This window comes from Trichomycterus rosablanca, chromosome 15, assembly GCF_030014385.1.
Source record: "Trichomycterus rosablanca isolate fTriRos1 chromosome 15, fTriRos1.hap1, whole genome shotgun sequence".
Classification (NCBI taxonomy): Eukaryota; Metazoa; Chordata; class Actinopteri; order Siluriformes; family Trichomycteridae; genus Trichomycterus; species Trichomycterus rosablanca.
Genome location: NC_086002.1, coordinates 8,760,486 through 8,775,660, shown reverse-complemented (window position 1 = coordinate 8,775,660; position 15,175 = coordinate 8,760,486). Strand labels below are relative to the sequence as shown.

General features: G+C 35.6%; 1 protein-coding gene across 2 annotated transcripts in view; it reads right to left on the bottom strand.

Moving 5' to 3' along the window:
* Positions 1-4,473: 4,473 nt before the first annotated feature.
* atp11a (ATPase phospholipid transporting 11A) overlaps positions 4,474-15,175 on the bottom strand; it is an 89,416-nt gene continuing 78,714 nt past the window's right edge. The window contains exons 25-30 of one of the 2 annotated variants that reach the window (XM_063009363.1): positions 14,783-14,918; positions 14,222-14,245; positions 11,953-12,018; positions 11,645-11,748; positions 10,709-10,874; positions 4,474-5,035 (exon numbers count right to left, since the gene is read on the bottom strand). In XM_063009363.1, the coding sequence (XP_062865433.1) occupies positions 4,757-5,035; positions 10,709-10,874; positions 11,645-11,748; positions 11,953-12,018; positions 14,222-14,245; positions 14,783-14,918 (775 nt within the window). In that variant the 3' untranslated portion in view covers positions 4,474-4,756. The remainder of the gene's footprint in view (positions 5,036-10,708; positions 10,875-11,644; positions 11,749-11,952; positions 12,019-14,221; positions 14,246-14,782; positions 14,919-15,175) is intronic. The other variant, XM_063009365.1, reaches the window with a different exon arrangement.

Below are 15,175 nucleotides of genomic sequence, written 5' to 3'. Positions count from 1 at the left end.
AGTTATAATTATTTATTTACTATTAAGCAATTGGTACGACTCAAACACCTACAATTTACCCCTCTCACCTTACTCCATCCTGCAATGAACCCTGACCAATACAGGCCAGATATTTTTTTGGTAGTGGACTGTTTTTAGATCAGTAGCAACAAACTATACCAGAGTACCTAAACAATAAGGGCAGTGATCCAGCCTGTGCAGGTATTACTGCGACAAACACACCAAGGTTAAATACAAAAAAAATAAATAGAGCCATGGCAGTAACTAAAGCTGAAGTGTGTAATTTTTTGGGAACTCTCTGGTGGAAGTATGGTATTACAAGCAACTTATTAAAAACCTGTAATTAAATAATGCTGTGCAGCTCATCCTTTTACATATTAAATTAAATCTGAATCTCTGAAACTCTAAAAACTGTGGTAATTGTCAAAGTATCCAGCTGGCAGCATCAAAATATACCTTGGAGCTTTTTATAAGCTTTTGTTTTTTAATTAAAGGGAACTCAAGTCATTAATTATTCATTAGCCTACAACAATTCTTGTTTCTGATGCAATATGTATTGTTTTATTTTCAAAATGTAAATACAAAACATTATATGTAGGAAACAGTCCACCATCCAAAGTATATCTAGTCAGTGCTGGTCTTATGATCGTCATTTTTCAGTAATGGACAGTCAGTAATACCTAAACATATATGGTCAGTAAAAAGAAAGAAAAATAGAGAAACACCTGAGGCCCACAATAACATAGCAACTGAGTGTATATTATACAAAATACAAGCTATTATTTGGTTTCGCTTGAGGACAAATAAAAATGTATGAGTTTAACTCAACAATCAACTTGTTTTAGCATTCATGGAAAAATCTAGAGGTTCACAAGAGCAATATAATGTGCAGTGGTAAAGGTTCTGAGTTTAATATATAAAAAAGTTGTGAATTTAAATCCCAGGAATAATTCTAAGCTATGCGATTAGGAACATAGAAACAGTTAAACATTGATAAGTGATGTTTTATGAGTTTGACTATCATCATAACACATTACATTCAGACACGAAGCGCAAAACAGCTTTGGACAAGAAGCGAAGAACATCCATTCAGTTCGAGTTAGATTGTTCATTAATTCATTCATTTCTGTAAACCTCATCACTGACACACATCAATAAATAGATATAATATTTCCAAATAGATTTCTTTCTAGCATTTACATTTTGATTGTGGCTTTGTAAATCTGATTTATTTAAAACCAGACGAGACACCCTCACTTGCCTTTGCACTATCATCACATGAAAATAATAATACAAACATTATTCATCATTTATTATTCACCTTTTCCCACATTTCACCCACTTCTAACAGATCTGGACAAAAATATATACGCATCCTGGATAATTTGTCTAACATTACATTACCTACATAAGCTCAGGTACTTCTCAGAAAGCACCAGAAGGCACCTACTCACAAGCAGCTAACATGTTAAAAAGAAATAAAACACACAAAAATACCTCTCACTATCTGAACATTGGTCTTTGTAATCAATACCCGCTCTTGTATCTGTCCAACTTTGACTCTGTCATTTTATGAATGATGGTTTTAAAGCTCTGAGATGGATGTCTGGTAATGTGATGAAGAACAAAGGGAAGAAAAGGACGGAACTAAAAAAAAAAACAGGTGTTTGATCCAGCGTGGTGGAGGATGGCAGCAAGGACAGGAGACAAAAGAGGACAAATAAGGAATGTGAAATAAACAGAAACAATACACAAACTGGTGACACAAGGCGACATGATCTATAGTCTTTGGGTGTGTTCACATGGAAAATAAAAAATTAATAAGATATCTGTGAGATAATGAGATATCTGTGAGAAAGACCTGATTTTATGTTTTATATACATTTATGTGCATTACAATTGGATGATGGGAAAACTCTGGCTTTACGCAAGTCAGTAATCAGATTCCGTGGACAGTACAGTCGATTTTAGTGCTTGAGAAATGCAGCAGCATGTAATTTTTGTAAATATATTTAGCAGACAATTCAGGCTAATAAACAATCCACCGTTTTATCTATATTATCTATATAAACCTAAATTTTTAAACCACCATGCTCTATAACTCTTGTTGGATTATTGGAACCACAATAAAATTTAGGTTACCAGTCACTTATTACTTCACCTCCAATTTTTTTACACTGGTAAAACATTATTTATGCATTATTTGTTTATTTCTGCTTTTAAATGAGAAATACGTCACTACCACACTAAGCAGTATATTAAATTAGTTTACCGTCTGTGTAGGTTAGGACCCAGCAGATTTGTAATTTTGTAATTTGTAAAAAATTATTATTTCCAAGGAACGTTTTCTATACATACACAGTTTTAGCAAAAATAAACATCTAATTGATGCATTTTCTCCCCCTTTTCTCCTGATTTTTAGTGCGTCCAGATTTTAACCAATTACAGTATGCTTCCTCTCTACTGGTGCTTACCCCTGACCCGACTAAGGAGAGTGAGACTGTCACATGCCTCCTCCGACACATGTGCAGTAGCCGACTGCATCTTTTCACCCGCATGGGGTGAGTTCATGTGCGGATCAGCCTTGCGCACGGAGAGCCACACCCTGATCGCCTTATTCCTCGCCATCAACCAGCCAGCAGAGGTAGTAATTGCATCAGTTATGAGGTCCCTATCCGGCTTTTCCCACCCTGTATGAACAACAAGCCAATCGTTGTTCATGTAGCCGCCCAGTCCAGCAGGATGGCAGAGCTGAGTTTCGAATCAAATTGATGTTTGAGTGATTAATCAAATTATGCTTTTACTACAATTTAAGATATTATAGCTTCACATGTAAACACGCTTTTATTCAAGCATCTTTAGGAACTCATATGAATCTGAATGGATCTGAAAAATGGAGATCTTTTTATTTTTATATTTTATTATTATATTAATTCAATTTCAGTGCTTTTAAATGACGTAATGTGTGAATAGTTGACTGGACAGTGAATAGACAAAATTGACTTAAGTCTGATACTCGGCATACAAATAAATATAAGAGTGTTACAGCAACCTATAAACTTACACCAGACTAAGCAAAAAAAAACTGATCAGTCAAACTGATTTAAATAATTGCACATCCTAATATATGTATTTTATATAGAATTTGTTGTGCTTTGTACCAAATAGCCATATTATAGTATGGCTTTCATTTTATAGTAACTGAACTAAAGCACTGGGAATGAGGCAAGAATGCACTTTTACCAGGGTGCCTGTTCATCACAGGGCTTACACACTATATATTACATATTTAATAGCTGATCCACCTATTGGCTCCAGGCCCACATGAGAAGAGCACACAGTCTGCACTTAAAGGAATGGAAAAAAAAAAACGGGTCACTGGAGCTGTGTGGAATCAAGAGTAGCCTGCTGAAATAAATATGCAGCACAGTGAAGTGGATACTGTGTAAAGTTTGACTTCATTTATGATCCCAGCATCACTGGTTTTAAAGGAAGTGATAATTTAGTTGGTGCGGTCTAGAATTTGTTGGTGCTACCTGGCCCAGGAGTCCTGGGTGGCATAGCTTGTAAGATACTAAGGGGAACTACACTACTACCATTCATTTCTGGTTAAAACCTTCCATCAATTCGCCCATTGACAATTTGCTAACTAAAGCACTATGTACATTTTAGCAGTGAATAACATGGTTATAACATTGTCTCTCTGCTGGTGCAGAGTGTGTACTTAAGGCAGTATGGTGGGATTCGTCTATTACCATCAACCCCCGTTTCTCACCCCCTAGATCAGTGTAAGGCAAGAAGTACACTAGTTTACTCCGTTTATCTCATAATAACGAACCTTTGGTGTCCAGTGTGAAGTATGAAAAACAGTATGGCATTAAGGCAAAACATGATGGGCCATGATAAGCCAAGGGAATTTTTTAAGGAAGTGAAGATGACTAGGGACTACTAGATGGACTGAATTGGTTCTAGAACCTTCTAGCAATACCAAATAAATAAAATGCAGGTTTGTCTAAGAGCTAAGCTACTCTACTATGGATGGCGAGGTTGTGACAGTCTAGTGTTCACAGAACAACAGTGCAAAAGTTTGTGCACACACATGACACATGACCCACGACAAACTCTAGTCTATAAAGAGGCAACAATGGCCGGAGTTCAGCCACTTACAGTGAAAACAGTGCTTTACGGGGTGTTCCTCAAAAACAGATTAGCGCAAAGGCAACACCAGTTTGTTCTAAAAACAAACAAACAATAAAACAAGCAAAAAAGAAAAAGAACAGAAGGGTGGGGAGAAGAAAAGAAGAAATAGGACAATCAGAGCATGCAAGGCCATGTTATTTTTTGATATTTTAGATCTTTAAAATCCACATTCTGATGTACTACGGCCTTTCTGGTAACAAACATAGCTGTGTTAGCTCATCAGCGCCAGTATATTAATTAGTCATTTGAAACGGGATAAAAAGGTATGGCAGGGTAACACATACAAACACACATGAATAAGGGTCACAAGGTATCTTAACACAGAGCTAAACACTCCTACAGAGCCACCAGGCCAATCCAGCCTCACTCCAAGCACCAATAAACACCCAGCTTGTTGCTGTGTGTTGCCATGGTGAACAGTGTGCGATTCAAGTGTACTTTACAATCCGACAACATCGGTTTCAATTCAAGATCAGTGTCATAAACGTATGCCAGCTTCAACACCGGCAATCCAAACTAGACCGAAACCTAACACTAAGTCAGCTTGGACTTTAATTTAGATAGAAGTTCCAGGCCCGGGTGCGCTGTAGGGGTACGCCTTCCCGGGCAGCCCGGGGTTATTCCCAAAGTGGAAGAAAGGACGGAAAGTGCAGTAGTCAGGGCTACCTCCCCAACGGGTGTACATCAATTTCTTGCGAGGAGAAGAGTCAGACCTGCGCTGAGCGTGGCTCCTGCCCTCGTCACCCTGGCCGCCTCGTCTGCGGACAGGTGTAGCGTGGAGGGAGGGCAGAGGGGTGAACTCTGACAGCTGACCATTGTAAAGCTTATCTGCATTCTGTAGGAACAGAAAGAAAACACAAGACAAAAAAAAGCAAAAAAGAGATTGGTGAGAAATTTCTGGATCAAATGGGCGTGTACGAACGCAGCATGCAGGCAGCGGATACAAGAGTTCACAAAAGCGAATTAAGCCAAAATTAACCTCAAGCCCCAAACACAAATTGTGCAAATGAAAAATTCACATCATGCACGTAGAAGTGTGAAAGAGTTACAGTCGTTCAGTCCTAGAAATAAATGCTTTATTTTTTATTTTGCTGTAATTATGACAAAAATATTGAGTGCAGTCGCGCTTTATTTAAAAGCTGCTGTCACACACACCAAAATATTACCAGTTTACAAATTTGTGCATTTTAATAAGGCAATTATTAACTTGATAGCCAATTAGAATGTAGCAGGATCACGCTACTCTGTCAGTCAGTGTCTGCGGACAGCAGAAGGCACTGTTGCTGAGGCAGCAAGGTCATTAAGGTTCTTACCCATCCTTAGACATGTCCAATTGTATTTGCCTAGTGCCCGGCCAGGCTGATTGCACCACCAATATTAAAAAACAAGAGTCTGGTTTTGACAGTGGTGGGCTATTGTATTTGACTACTGCACCAGTGCAACCACAGTTTTAAAATTATAAAATCTATTAAAATGTATCCAATATATACAGAACATTTGGTACACAGTTTAAGACTTAGATTTTACTTTTGCTGGAATATATTAAGTGCAGTACTTAATAACTATCCCATATAGTGAGGTAAATGCTTTTATTGCAAATGTTATGGATTTAAATATTATGTAGTGCCAAATATAAACAGTAGAATTTCTCGGATGGAATGTAGTTAGACTTTAAACCTTCTCAAATTGTAAAAAAGAATATTCTTTTTCAAATGTGTTTTTAGTACCTTCTAGAACTGAACAATCTGTAAACAAAGCATACATTATTTTACTTAAAGAGATACAAGGCGATTAAGAGTAATATTAAGACCTCAAGTTATTTCCACAGAAAACAGAAGAGATTGTGTATAAATGTGTAGCAAAATTAAAGCATTTGTGCTCTGAATTGTCCACACGCCAACAAACACTCCACTGTAGTGAGTCTCCCAACCAACACCAGCCGATCGGCTTTCACAGCAAAAGCACTCCATCACACCAGGGGCTTCTCGGTTCTGTCACCATCAGACTAATCACATCTATATTTAGCAATTCAACACACTGAAAACATGACTTTCTGTCTAGATGATGTCACAATGCTTTTGGATTGAATTTAATTTTTATAAATGACTAGTATGACTCTCAGAGGTACAAATATAGAAGCTTGAATTCCTAATAATAATAAGCGCCATGTAAGTGCCACGTCAAAAGTTGCATAGCAATCAAGGACACATCTTATCTGCAATATGTACAGACTACTGTCTGCAGGAGGACCAGAATCTTTCTGATACAGCATTGAGCTGCCTTTATGTAGACATTCCACTGCTGATTTGGGTTTACAGAGTTAAATCCGGTGAAGTTTTTCAACAATATTGGAGCATTTACTTGACTTGTCATCATGTATTGGTGCATTTGGTCCATCAATGGATATTTCGTAGTAAAAATCAGTAATGGATTTTCAATAGCAGTCCATGTCCATGCAGAGAACCCTGATACAAATTGTACTGCTAGAGTTATAAGCCAACACTACTCGTCTTTGGTCCTGCCCTCAATTTCTTTAGATTAGAATTGTCTCTTGTATTTATTGTAGGTCTTCGTGTTTATGGTACTGTTTTTATCTGCACTGTGTATTTTGTATTGTTTTGCACTTGAACGGTGTTTTGTTTTGAACGTTGTTTCATTTCAGTATGTACTTGTATACAGCTAAAATGACAATAAAGCCTCTTGATTCTTAAACTGACTCACCTAAAAACCTGAGTAAGACAATAGGAATAACCCTCATATTTTTATTTGACCTCCCTATGTTGCTGTAGCAGAAAAATAGTTTCTGTTTGACTGTGCTGCAAATCATCAATACCACAAGACTGGGCATTTTAGTTTATACAAAAAGTTCTGAAAAATGCAAACCTATTTAATGTAAAAGTTCTAAACGACATCATTCTTATAATAAAGCCAAAATGCATTGTGAATCACCAGTGATGAATAATCATTCTAGATTTGATTAGTCTGATGGTGAATAATATGTTAGTCTGAACCCCTGTACACTCAGTTTACCATGGTGTTATGCCTCAGTGGTGGTCTGAACCCCATCTAACAGTGAGCCCTCACTGTGTGCTAGAAAGATCCTATCAGCTTTCATTCTCTGTAAACAGTCACACAAGCACACACATGTACACACAACACACACACACAAACATACACAATATGGACTCAACCCAAAGAAAATGATTGTGAAAGCTCATGTTGGGGTTTTTCTCCTGTTCTTTAAAATCCCATCTCCAATAAATAAGTGCTGCTAAATAAAACATCAGTTACTGTTGCATAAAATTAACAATTAAACAAAATATGGAACACATACAAAGCATGGCATAAAAACAGTGCACAAACATACTGCATATATCAATGAGCAATTCACATACACCATCACACAGATGTCCACTTTCATGCATTCACACATTATAAAGGCATGAGACCATAAATGAAACAAGTTTAACTCTGGGGTAACGCAGTGCTGCTTACAATCATTACTAAGAGATTAAAAAGCTTACAGGACTGACTAATGCTTTTCCAATAAGCAGTGAGGCCTGACATCAGAGCCAAGACACATAACTATTAGACAGACAGACAGACAGACAGACAGACAGACAGACAGACAGACAGACAGATAGATACATTCACACTACTGGAGCTACTGGAGAAGCTGCCACTCGTGACAGAACCTAGACTAAGTTTATTATATATTACTAATTTATTATACACAAGCATATGGCATGCTTTTGTCTGCTTAAATTCTCTCTGCATAAATTACATCTGTCAACCCACCACCTGTCTTCGTAATATTGGTTTCACAAGACCTGCAATTGCATATTTGTACATGAAGGGCTTTTGTATTTTATGATGTAATAACATGCACATCAAAGAAAATGGTGAGCAAGTAATTAATTTTTTTTATAGGTGTTTAAATTCATGGTGTATTCCATTAGCTAATTCTGGGGGTTTTAAACCCTGGGTCGTGACACTTAGGTGGGTCGTGAGCTGAAAAAAATTGGTCTCAGAGAAAAATAATAATAATTAAATAAACTTGTACTCAAACGCCCCCTTGTGAAGGCTTTATGTCACATCTTGTAAATCGCAGTGGGACCTGATGCACTGCTGTTGTTGCCTGGGTCGCATAAAAAATCATGGAAATGTGGGTTGCTTGAAAAAAATGCTACTAATTGAAGCATTTAGAATTGGTACAATAATGCATCCATATGTTAGTTTTGATAGCTTAATTATGATAGCTAATGCAAATTCTTGTACTTCAAATCTAGAACAACAAAGCCTGAATCTAGTAATTATGGCTATGATTTCAGCATTAATAGTAAGAAGCAACACGTACCCCACAGTGACTTGTTCCACACATCCACATATACACACATGCACACATGCAAAGAGTGTGATACAATCACCTCTCGCCCAGTTCAGAAACTGATACTGCTGGAAGTCTGAGAGAGCATAAAGATGGTGGACTGCTCGGTGGTAAGGCACTGGCGCTTTGTCTGCCGTTACCACGGCCACACAGGTGAGTGGACAAGGGTCAAAAGTCAGAGGTTATAGACACAGGTAAGGGAAAGTTCAGCAATGCAGTCACACGTCACAGCAGAAGAAACCGGGAGAGAAAGGACAAGGAAAAGACAGAGAGGTTTAGAAGGGTTAACATAGATGCAGGTAAGAATTTGATCTTAGAACTATACACACAAAACATCTAGACTTATAGTTCTGTTACTTTATTTGTGTAGTAGTACAGCCTTACTGCTTATGTCAATCAATTCATAGATAAATATGCTCTGTTTCTTTCTTTTGCCCTGAGACAAAATTACAAAGAACAACTAATTTAATGTCCTAGTGTAAATCTATCATACAAGTATTCAGATACAGTACAGTTACATACAATATATGCCTAAAACTGACCATGACTTTTATGACTTTGGCCATTAAACAAATGGTATTAAAATAGAGCGACTTACATGTGATTTTTTCAGCTATAATAACAGTCACTCTTTTAAGAAGGCTTCTTATGTCCGTGAGAATTTGTGCAAAAATCAGATTTTTTAAATATCTTGTATTTTAGAACTTGGCTAAGCAATACATTGCATTTTTTCAGCAAAATTAGCAAGATTAACAAAGATAACAAAGGCTTTATTAATAATAAAATGTAAACTTTCCCTGCTTTGTAACATCTGCTTTGCAAGTGGACACAAACCACCAGTTTGAGTAAATGTGTCGGTTGATGATTGTATGATTGTGATGATGGATGCAGATGCTTTCTGTCTTTTTTATTAATTATTCAACTGTTGTATAGTATTTATTTTGCCTAGTTTGTACTACATAATAGTTCCGTTACATATTAATTAATAAACTGTGAGTTGCTAAGCTCAACATTTTTGACTAAATGTTTTTTTTTGGGGGGGGATTAGATCAGTCAAAGAAATTTTATCAGAGGAAGAACAAAACTGGAAAATTCCACAGGTGTGAGTTAAGGCAGGTTATTAAAAAAGCACACACTGCTACAACATATAGTCACAACCGAGGAAAAAAAAAAACTTAGAACAGTTCAGGACATCCAACAAAAACAAGCAAATAAACACTTGTTTTTTCTTCCATGTTTCAACCAAACTTGTTACAGATTATTACAAGATTGCATACAGATTACTGGAAGTGAAATAGAAAGTAGAAGAGTCAGGAGAATTGCAGCTGAGGTTTTTCCTGAACTGCAACAAAAATACACTTACACTGAGCTTGCTCGAGACAGATCCATAGCAAAGGTAAAGCTAAACACCATAAACATGGTCAAAACAGTGAAATGTCTACAACATTAATATTACTCAGGGGTCAGAAGATTTAGAAAAAAATTTATTGTCAGGATTATTTTTGAAGGTATTAGAATATAATGATTTATTTCTGTATGTTCTTCATCTAAGATTTCCCTGTGCTGTAATTATTTTAAAAAGTTGCTTAAAATACATAACTATTTTAAATAATAGGTCTGAGACCAATAGAAAGTAGTAGTTGGACTGTTAGTGATTACTAATGTTATATTCTTGATTATGAATGTTATATTAAAATTATTAGTAGTACTTGTAGTAGAGATTAGAGAAAAATATAATTATTAGTATTATTACATTACAATTTTTATCTACATTATTAATTAAACAATTAATTGATAAGATGGATAAATGATTAGGTAAGACAAGATTAGTTAATTAATCATTATTGTTTTTGCCAAAATATTGTGGTTAAAATGTGTTTTCAATTCATACAGTAGAATTGTATAAATTGTTTCCTAAAAATACTTTATAAAAAAAAATATTATACCAAACCCTATCAAATATATCGAAGTAGTCCTGTTAAATCATTATTTTAAACAGTAATTTAATGTTATTATTATTTCATATCTTTTTTATTGAGCTTGTCTATATTCTATCAAACTTGAATGTTTTTTTAGTAAGTAGAACAGTAGAATACAGTGGAACAGTAGTAAGAACTGTACCTGTATTTTTTCGGTGGTGGTGGGCCACAGTGCCCTGCACAGCACTTTCTTTATCACGTCAGGCAGCAGACTGACCACAATGAGCAGAATGATGCTGAGCCACGCCGGGCCACTCGCCAACATTTGCATGAAAACATAGTACATCCTCTGGTAGTTCAGGAACGGCCTTCAGCAGTGAGAAGAGGGAAGAGAAACCTGATTTCCCAGCACCATTATGCATGAACAATGAGTCAAAGTGAACCATATCTGTGACTCGCTCTGAGCATTAAAAAATACAACTGCAAAAGAAGCTTCAGCATTTTAAGTGCTGGATTTGTCACAGAGACAGACTGCTTATGATAAATTCAATTACCAGAATCGCCTCAGCAAATATTTGAGATGCAATTTAGCTTGGGAAGAATCATAATTATAAATAATATGAATGTGTTAGCTGCATATTTACAAGGCTTAATTTAATAATGCAAAAGTAATATAAGTTATTCAGATAACTAATATAGTTCTTGAAAACTTCTGCTCCTTCAGGTTCAATAATATTCTCACTCTGTGTATATACAGTACATACCGGCTCCTCTACAGTTAGTTATGTGTAAAAGTTTGAACTTTTTCATTGACCCTTTATGTGAAAATGAGCTGATGCTTCTTCTAGAGAAAACAATCTTCTGCACATTTTTATGCACAATAACTGTTTATTTGCCAAATTTGACATATTAAAGAACAAATAATACAATATTACTTGTGCAAAGGTTGAAGTTTGACAAGGGGTGTCCAAACGCTTGCACACGACTGTAAGCTTCAAATGAAGTTGCCGTTTAGGTTTCACCCCAGTGACGGCCATTACTGTGTTGTGTGTGTTTTTTTCAGCAACTATTTATATTTTATGTACAATAAACATGTGCTGTCCTAAAAATTACCAAAAAAAAGGACTTTGGAACGTACCAAATGATGCCGCCCCAGAGGAGTGAGAAGATCACGTAGAAGAGCAGTGACCCCCATATCACAAAGTGGTTTATCCAGGTCCAGTAGTGCGTGTCAAGAGCCAGCTGAAGAACGCAAAGATACACAGAAACAAAAGTGGTAAAATACACTATGTAGCCAAAAGTTTGTGGACAGCTGACTATGACCTTGTTGGACATATTTTTCCAAAGAAGTATTATCACATAATTAAAACATTCTATCTTAAAAATTAGGCGTTGTTAACACAAGAATAATCACAGAGTAATTAATTTGTGTGTATGGTGCTCTACCTTTAACGTGACTGTAAATACCAGCACTGTGAACACCAGCGTGCCAAACGTCCAGTTTCCAAACATCTACAACAAACAGTAACAAAAGCAATAACACACACGTATATCTTCATATAAACAAAACTACACACCCTTTAAAGTACAATATCTACAGTTCTACTAGCCACTACACTTCAAGTAACACAATAATAATGCTCTTAATGTAATGTTCTGTGTTTAAGATATTATACCAGCATTTTTTTCACTTTAGATTAACCCAAATTATATTAATTAGTTAATTTATTTTACTCAACTGCTTTATCCTGATCAGGGTTACAGTGGGTTCTGGGTGTGCTGGGTACAAAGCAGTAACTTAGTACATAGGTGCCAAAACACATTTACATCCAAAGCCAATTTAGAGTGCATGAAACACCTTACAAACAATGGCCAGTATAGTGGTAAAATATTACATTTCATTATGATTATTAAAATAATTATTTAATAATTTAATTATTATCACTATTATTATTATTACTGTTGTCATTTTATTTTTATTACTGTCAGTACTATTATTGTTATTACGATTATCATTATTATTATTATTTTAATCATTATTGTTATTACTGTTATAATTTTTATTATTACTGTTATTATTATTATTTCTACTGTTATTATTATTGTTACTATTAATATTAATGTTATTATTGTTATTATTGTTATCATTTTTATAATTACTATTATTATTATTATTGTTATTAATCATGATTTCATTATGGTTATTATTATTATCAATTTAATTATGTTTTTATTATTATTACTGTTGTTATTATTGTTACTATTATTATTAATGTTATTATTGTTGTCATTTTTAAAATTATAGTTATTATTATTGTTACTACTGTTATCACTTTTATTAGCACTGTTATTATTTTCATTATCATTATTTCTCTTTAGTAACCGCTTTACTTTGATTATGATGATATGTCTGGGGCAAAGTGGAAATCCTGTGCACAAGACAGAAATACACACAGCACTGGATACCAATCCATCACAGAATATCCCACGCTTCCTCATTTATTTAAACTTAAAGACACTAAAGTAGTCAATTCACCTACAGGTATGTTATATTGTTGTGTTGCATCCACAGTACACATACAGCTGTTCTTCTTTCTCTGTAATATTATTACTACGATTGTTAATTATTTTCATATTTGTTATTCTTTATATTACGAACATTATTATTGTTGTTCTTGTAATTATTAAAATTATTATTAATGTTGTTTTTAATTATTGTTGTTTTAACTGTTATGATTATTTACATAATTAGTGGTATTAATATATTTACTGATTTTTAATTAAAATACAATAAACAAAAACAAGCCACAGTAAACATGGAGACATGGGGTGTGTGATGGTGGGTTTTAGTGCTTTAGCAAACACCACATGAACATGATGACATTCACACCAAAATGAGCGTGTGGAAAACTTACCATTGTAAGCAAACAAAAAATCTAATGGTTAAACAACTGCAAGGACAAATTTAAGTGTTAATGAACTCTGGAATTTAATTCGATTAGAAGTGAAGAACATTACAGAACAGAGATGATGAAGTCAGGAGGTTTTTGCCATCATCCTGGACTGACAGCACAAACTCTGGTCCTGGTTTTTGTGTTCTGACATGCTTTTTGCCACCAAGATTAGATCCACATTACAACTGACAATACAAATTGCTTACATTAATCCATTTGGGATCTCCAAATCTCCAAACGTTACATATAGCAGCATTAATCTGACAGGCAGTGCCGGCTTTTATAGCAAATATTAATGCACACAATTTATTTGTAACCCGCAAATATGAGACTGAGCAGATCTTCGGTCGGAATCGATCTACAAAATTAAGCAGCCCTAGTTCCAATGGACATGTAGTCACATGATATAAAGGCACTCCTATCCCTATTTGTCCTTGCTGTGTGCCCTAAGATGATAGATGCAACATCAAACAAAACCTGTGAGCATGATAACATCGACACCTCACCTGAAGACACACACAAACATAAAAATGTGCTCCTAGTGTACTACACAATGGAGGGTCATGAGAGGGGTGGTGGGCTAAACCTACAGCACCCAGGCCTAGTATACTAATGAAGAGTTTTGAGAGTTAGTAGGTTAATGAGATGTAAATGTGAGGGTCAGTATTACAAAACAAAAGGTCAAAATGAGGGTGAGAGGGGTAGAAACAGACCAAACTCAAACTAAAAAGAGAATGAGAGACAGATAGGGACAGGCTTACCATCTGCGTGTTTGTGGCCATTAGCTGAGGAAAGGAAAAGGGGAAAAACAAGAAAGAGCAAGAAATAAGAAGAAGAAACAGAAAGAGAAAAGAAATAAAGAAAATAATCAACCAGAGGCGAGAGAAGGAGAAAGAGGGGAGAGGCAAGAAAGTAAAGAAGAACAAAATTAGGATGTTATAAACAGAAAAAAAAACCAAAACGAACCAAACCGAACAAAAAAGTTCCTCAGTTCCAACAGATCATTATGAGTGAAATTAATGAAACAGAAAAGGATGCCTGATTACCCAGCATGCTCTCTGTCATATACATGAATGGAGATGTACCTGTAATGGTTATAAATTTGCGTAAAGGAAGACATAAGCTAGTATACGTCCTCACTTTACCTCAGAATATAAAAAGGAAATTTCACACACACCCACACACTCAAGAAAACCTTGCAAACACTCATTCTGCCTCAAATCAATGGAGCATAAAAAATAAAAAAATCTGATAAAAGAAAAAATAATAATGAAGAATAAAGTCTGTGAGTCTGTGTATCAGGATGGAGATTATGTTGTTACCTGGCCGTTGCTGGTGAAGGTGGTGTTGTCAAACAGGAAGAAAGCACCGAAAAAGAAAACCATGGCATCAAATACCCCCAGAAATGTCCAGTAGATGAATATGGGCCACTGCAGCAAAGAATTCTTCGCAATGTCCCTGAAAAATCAAAATTTATGTTTCTTTTTTGGCACATTACCACCAACATCCATGATGGTTAAGAACAGGGATCTTTAAAAAGAAATGAAGTGGATGCAGAGATTTAAGCCTTGTAGGGGCTAGACACGATTTTACTTGATTAATAAATAATTTTACATAAAAAAGCAGCAACATCTGGCGCCCAGGTGGCGCAGTGGGATATTCCTCTAGCACACCAGCGCCAAGATTCTGAACACCCCGGTTCGAATCTCGGCTCT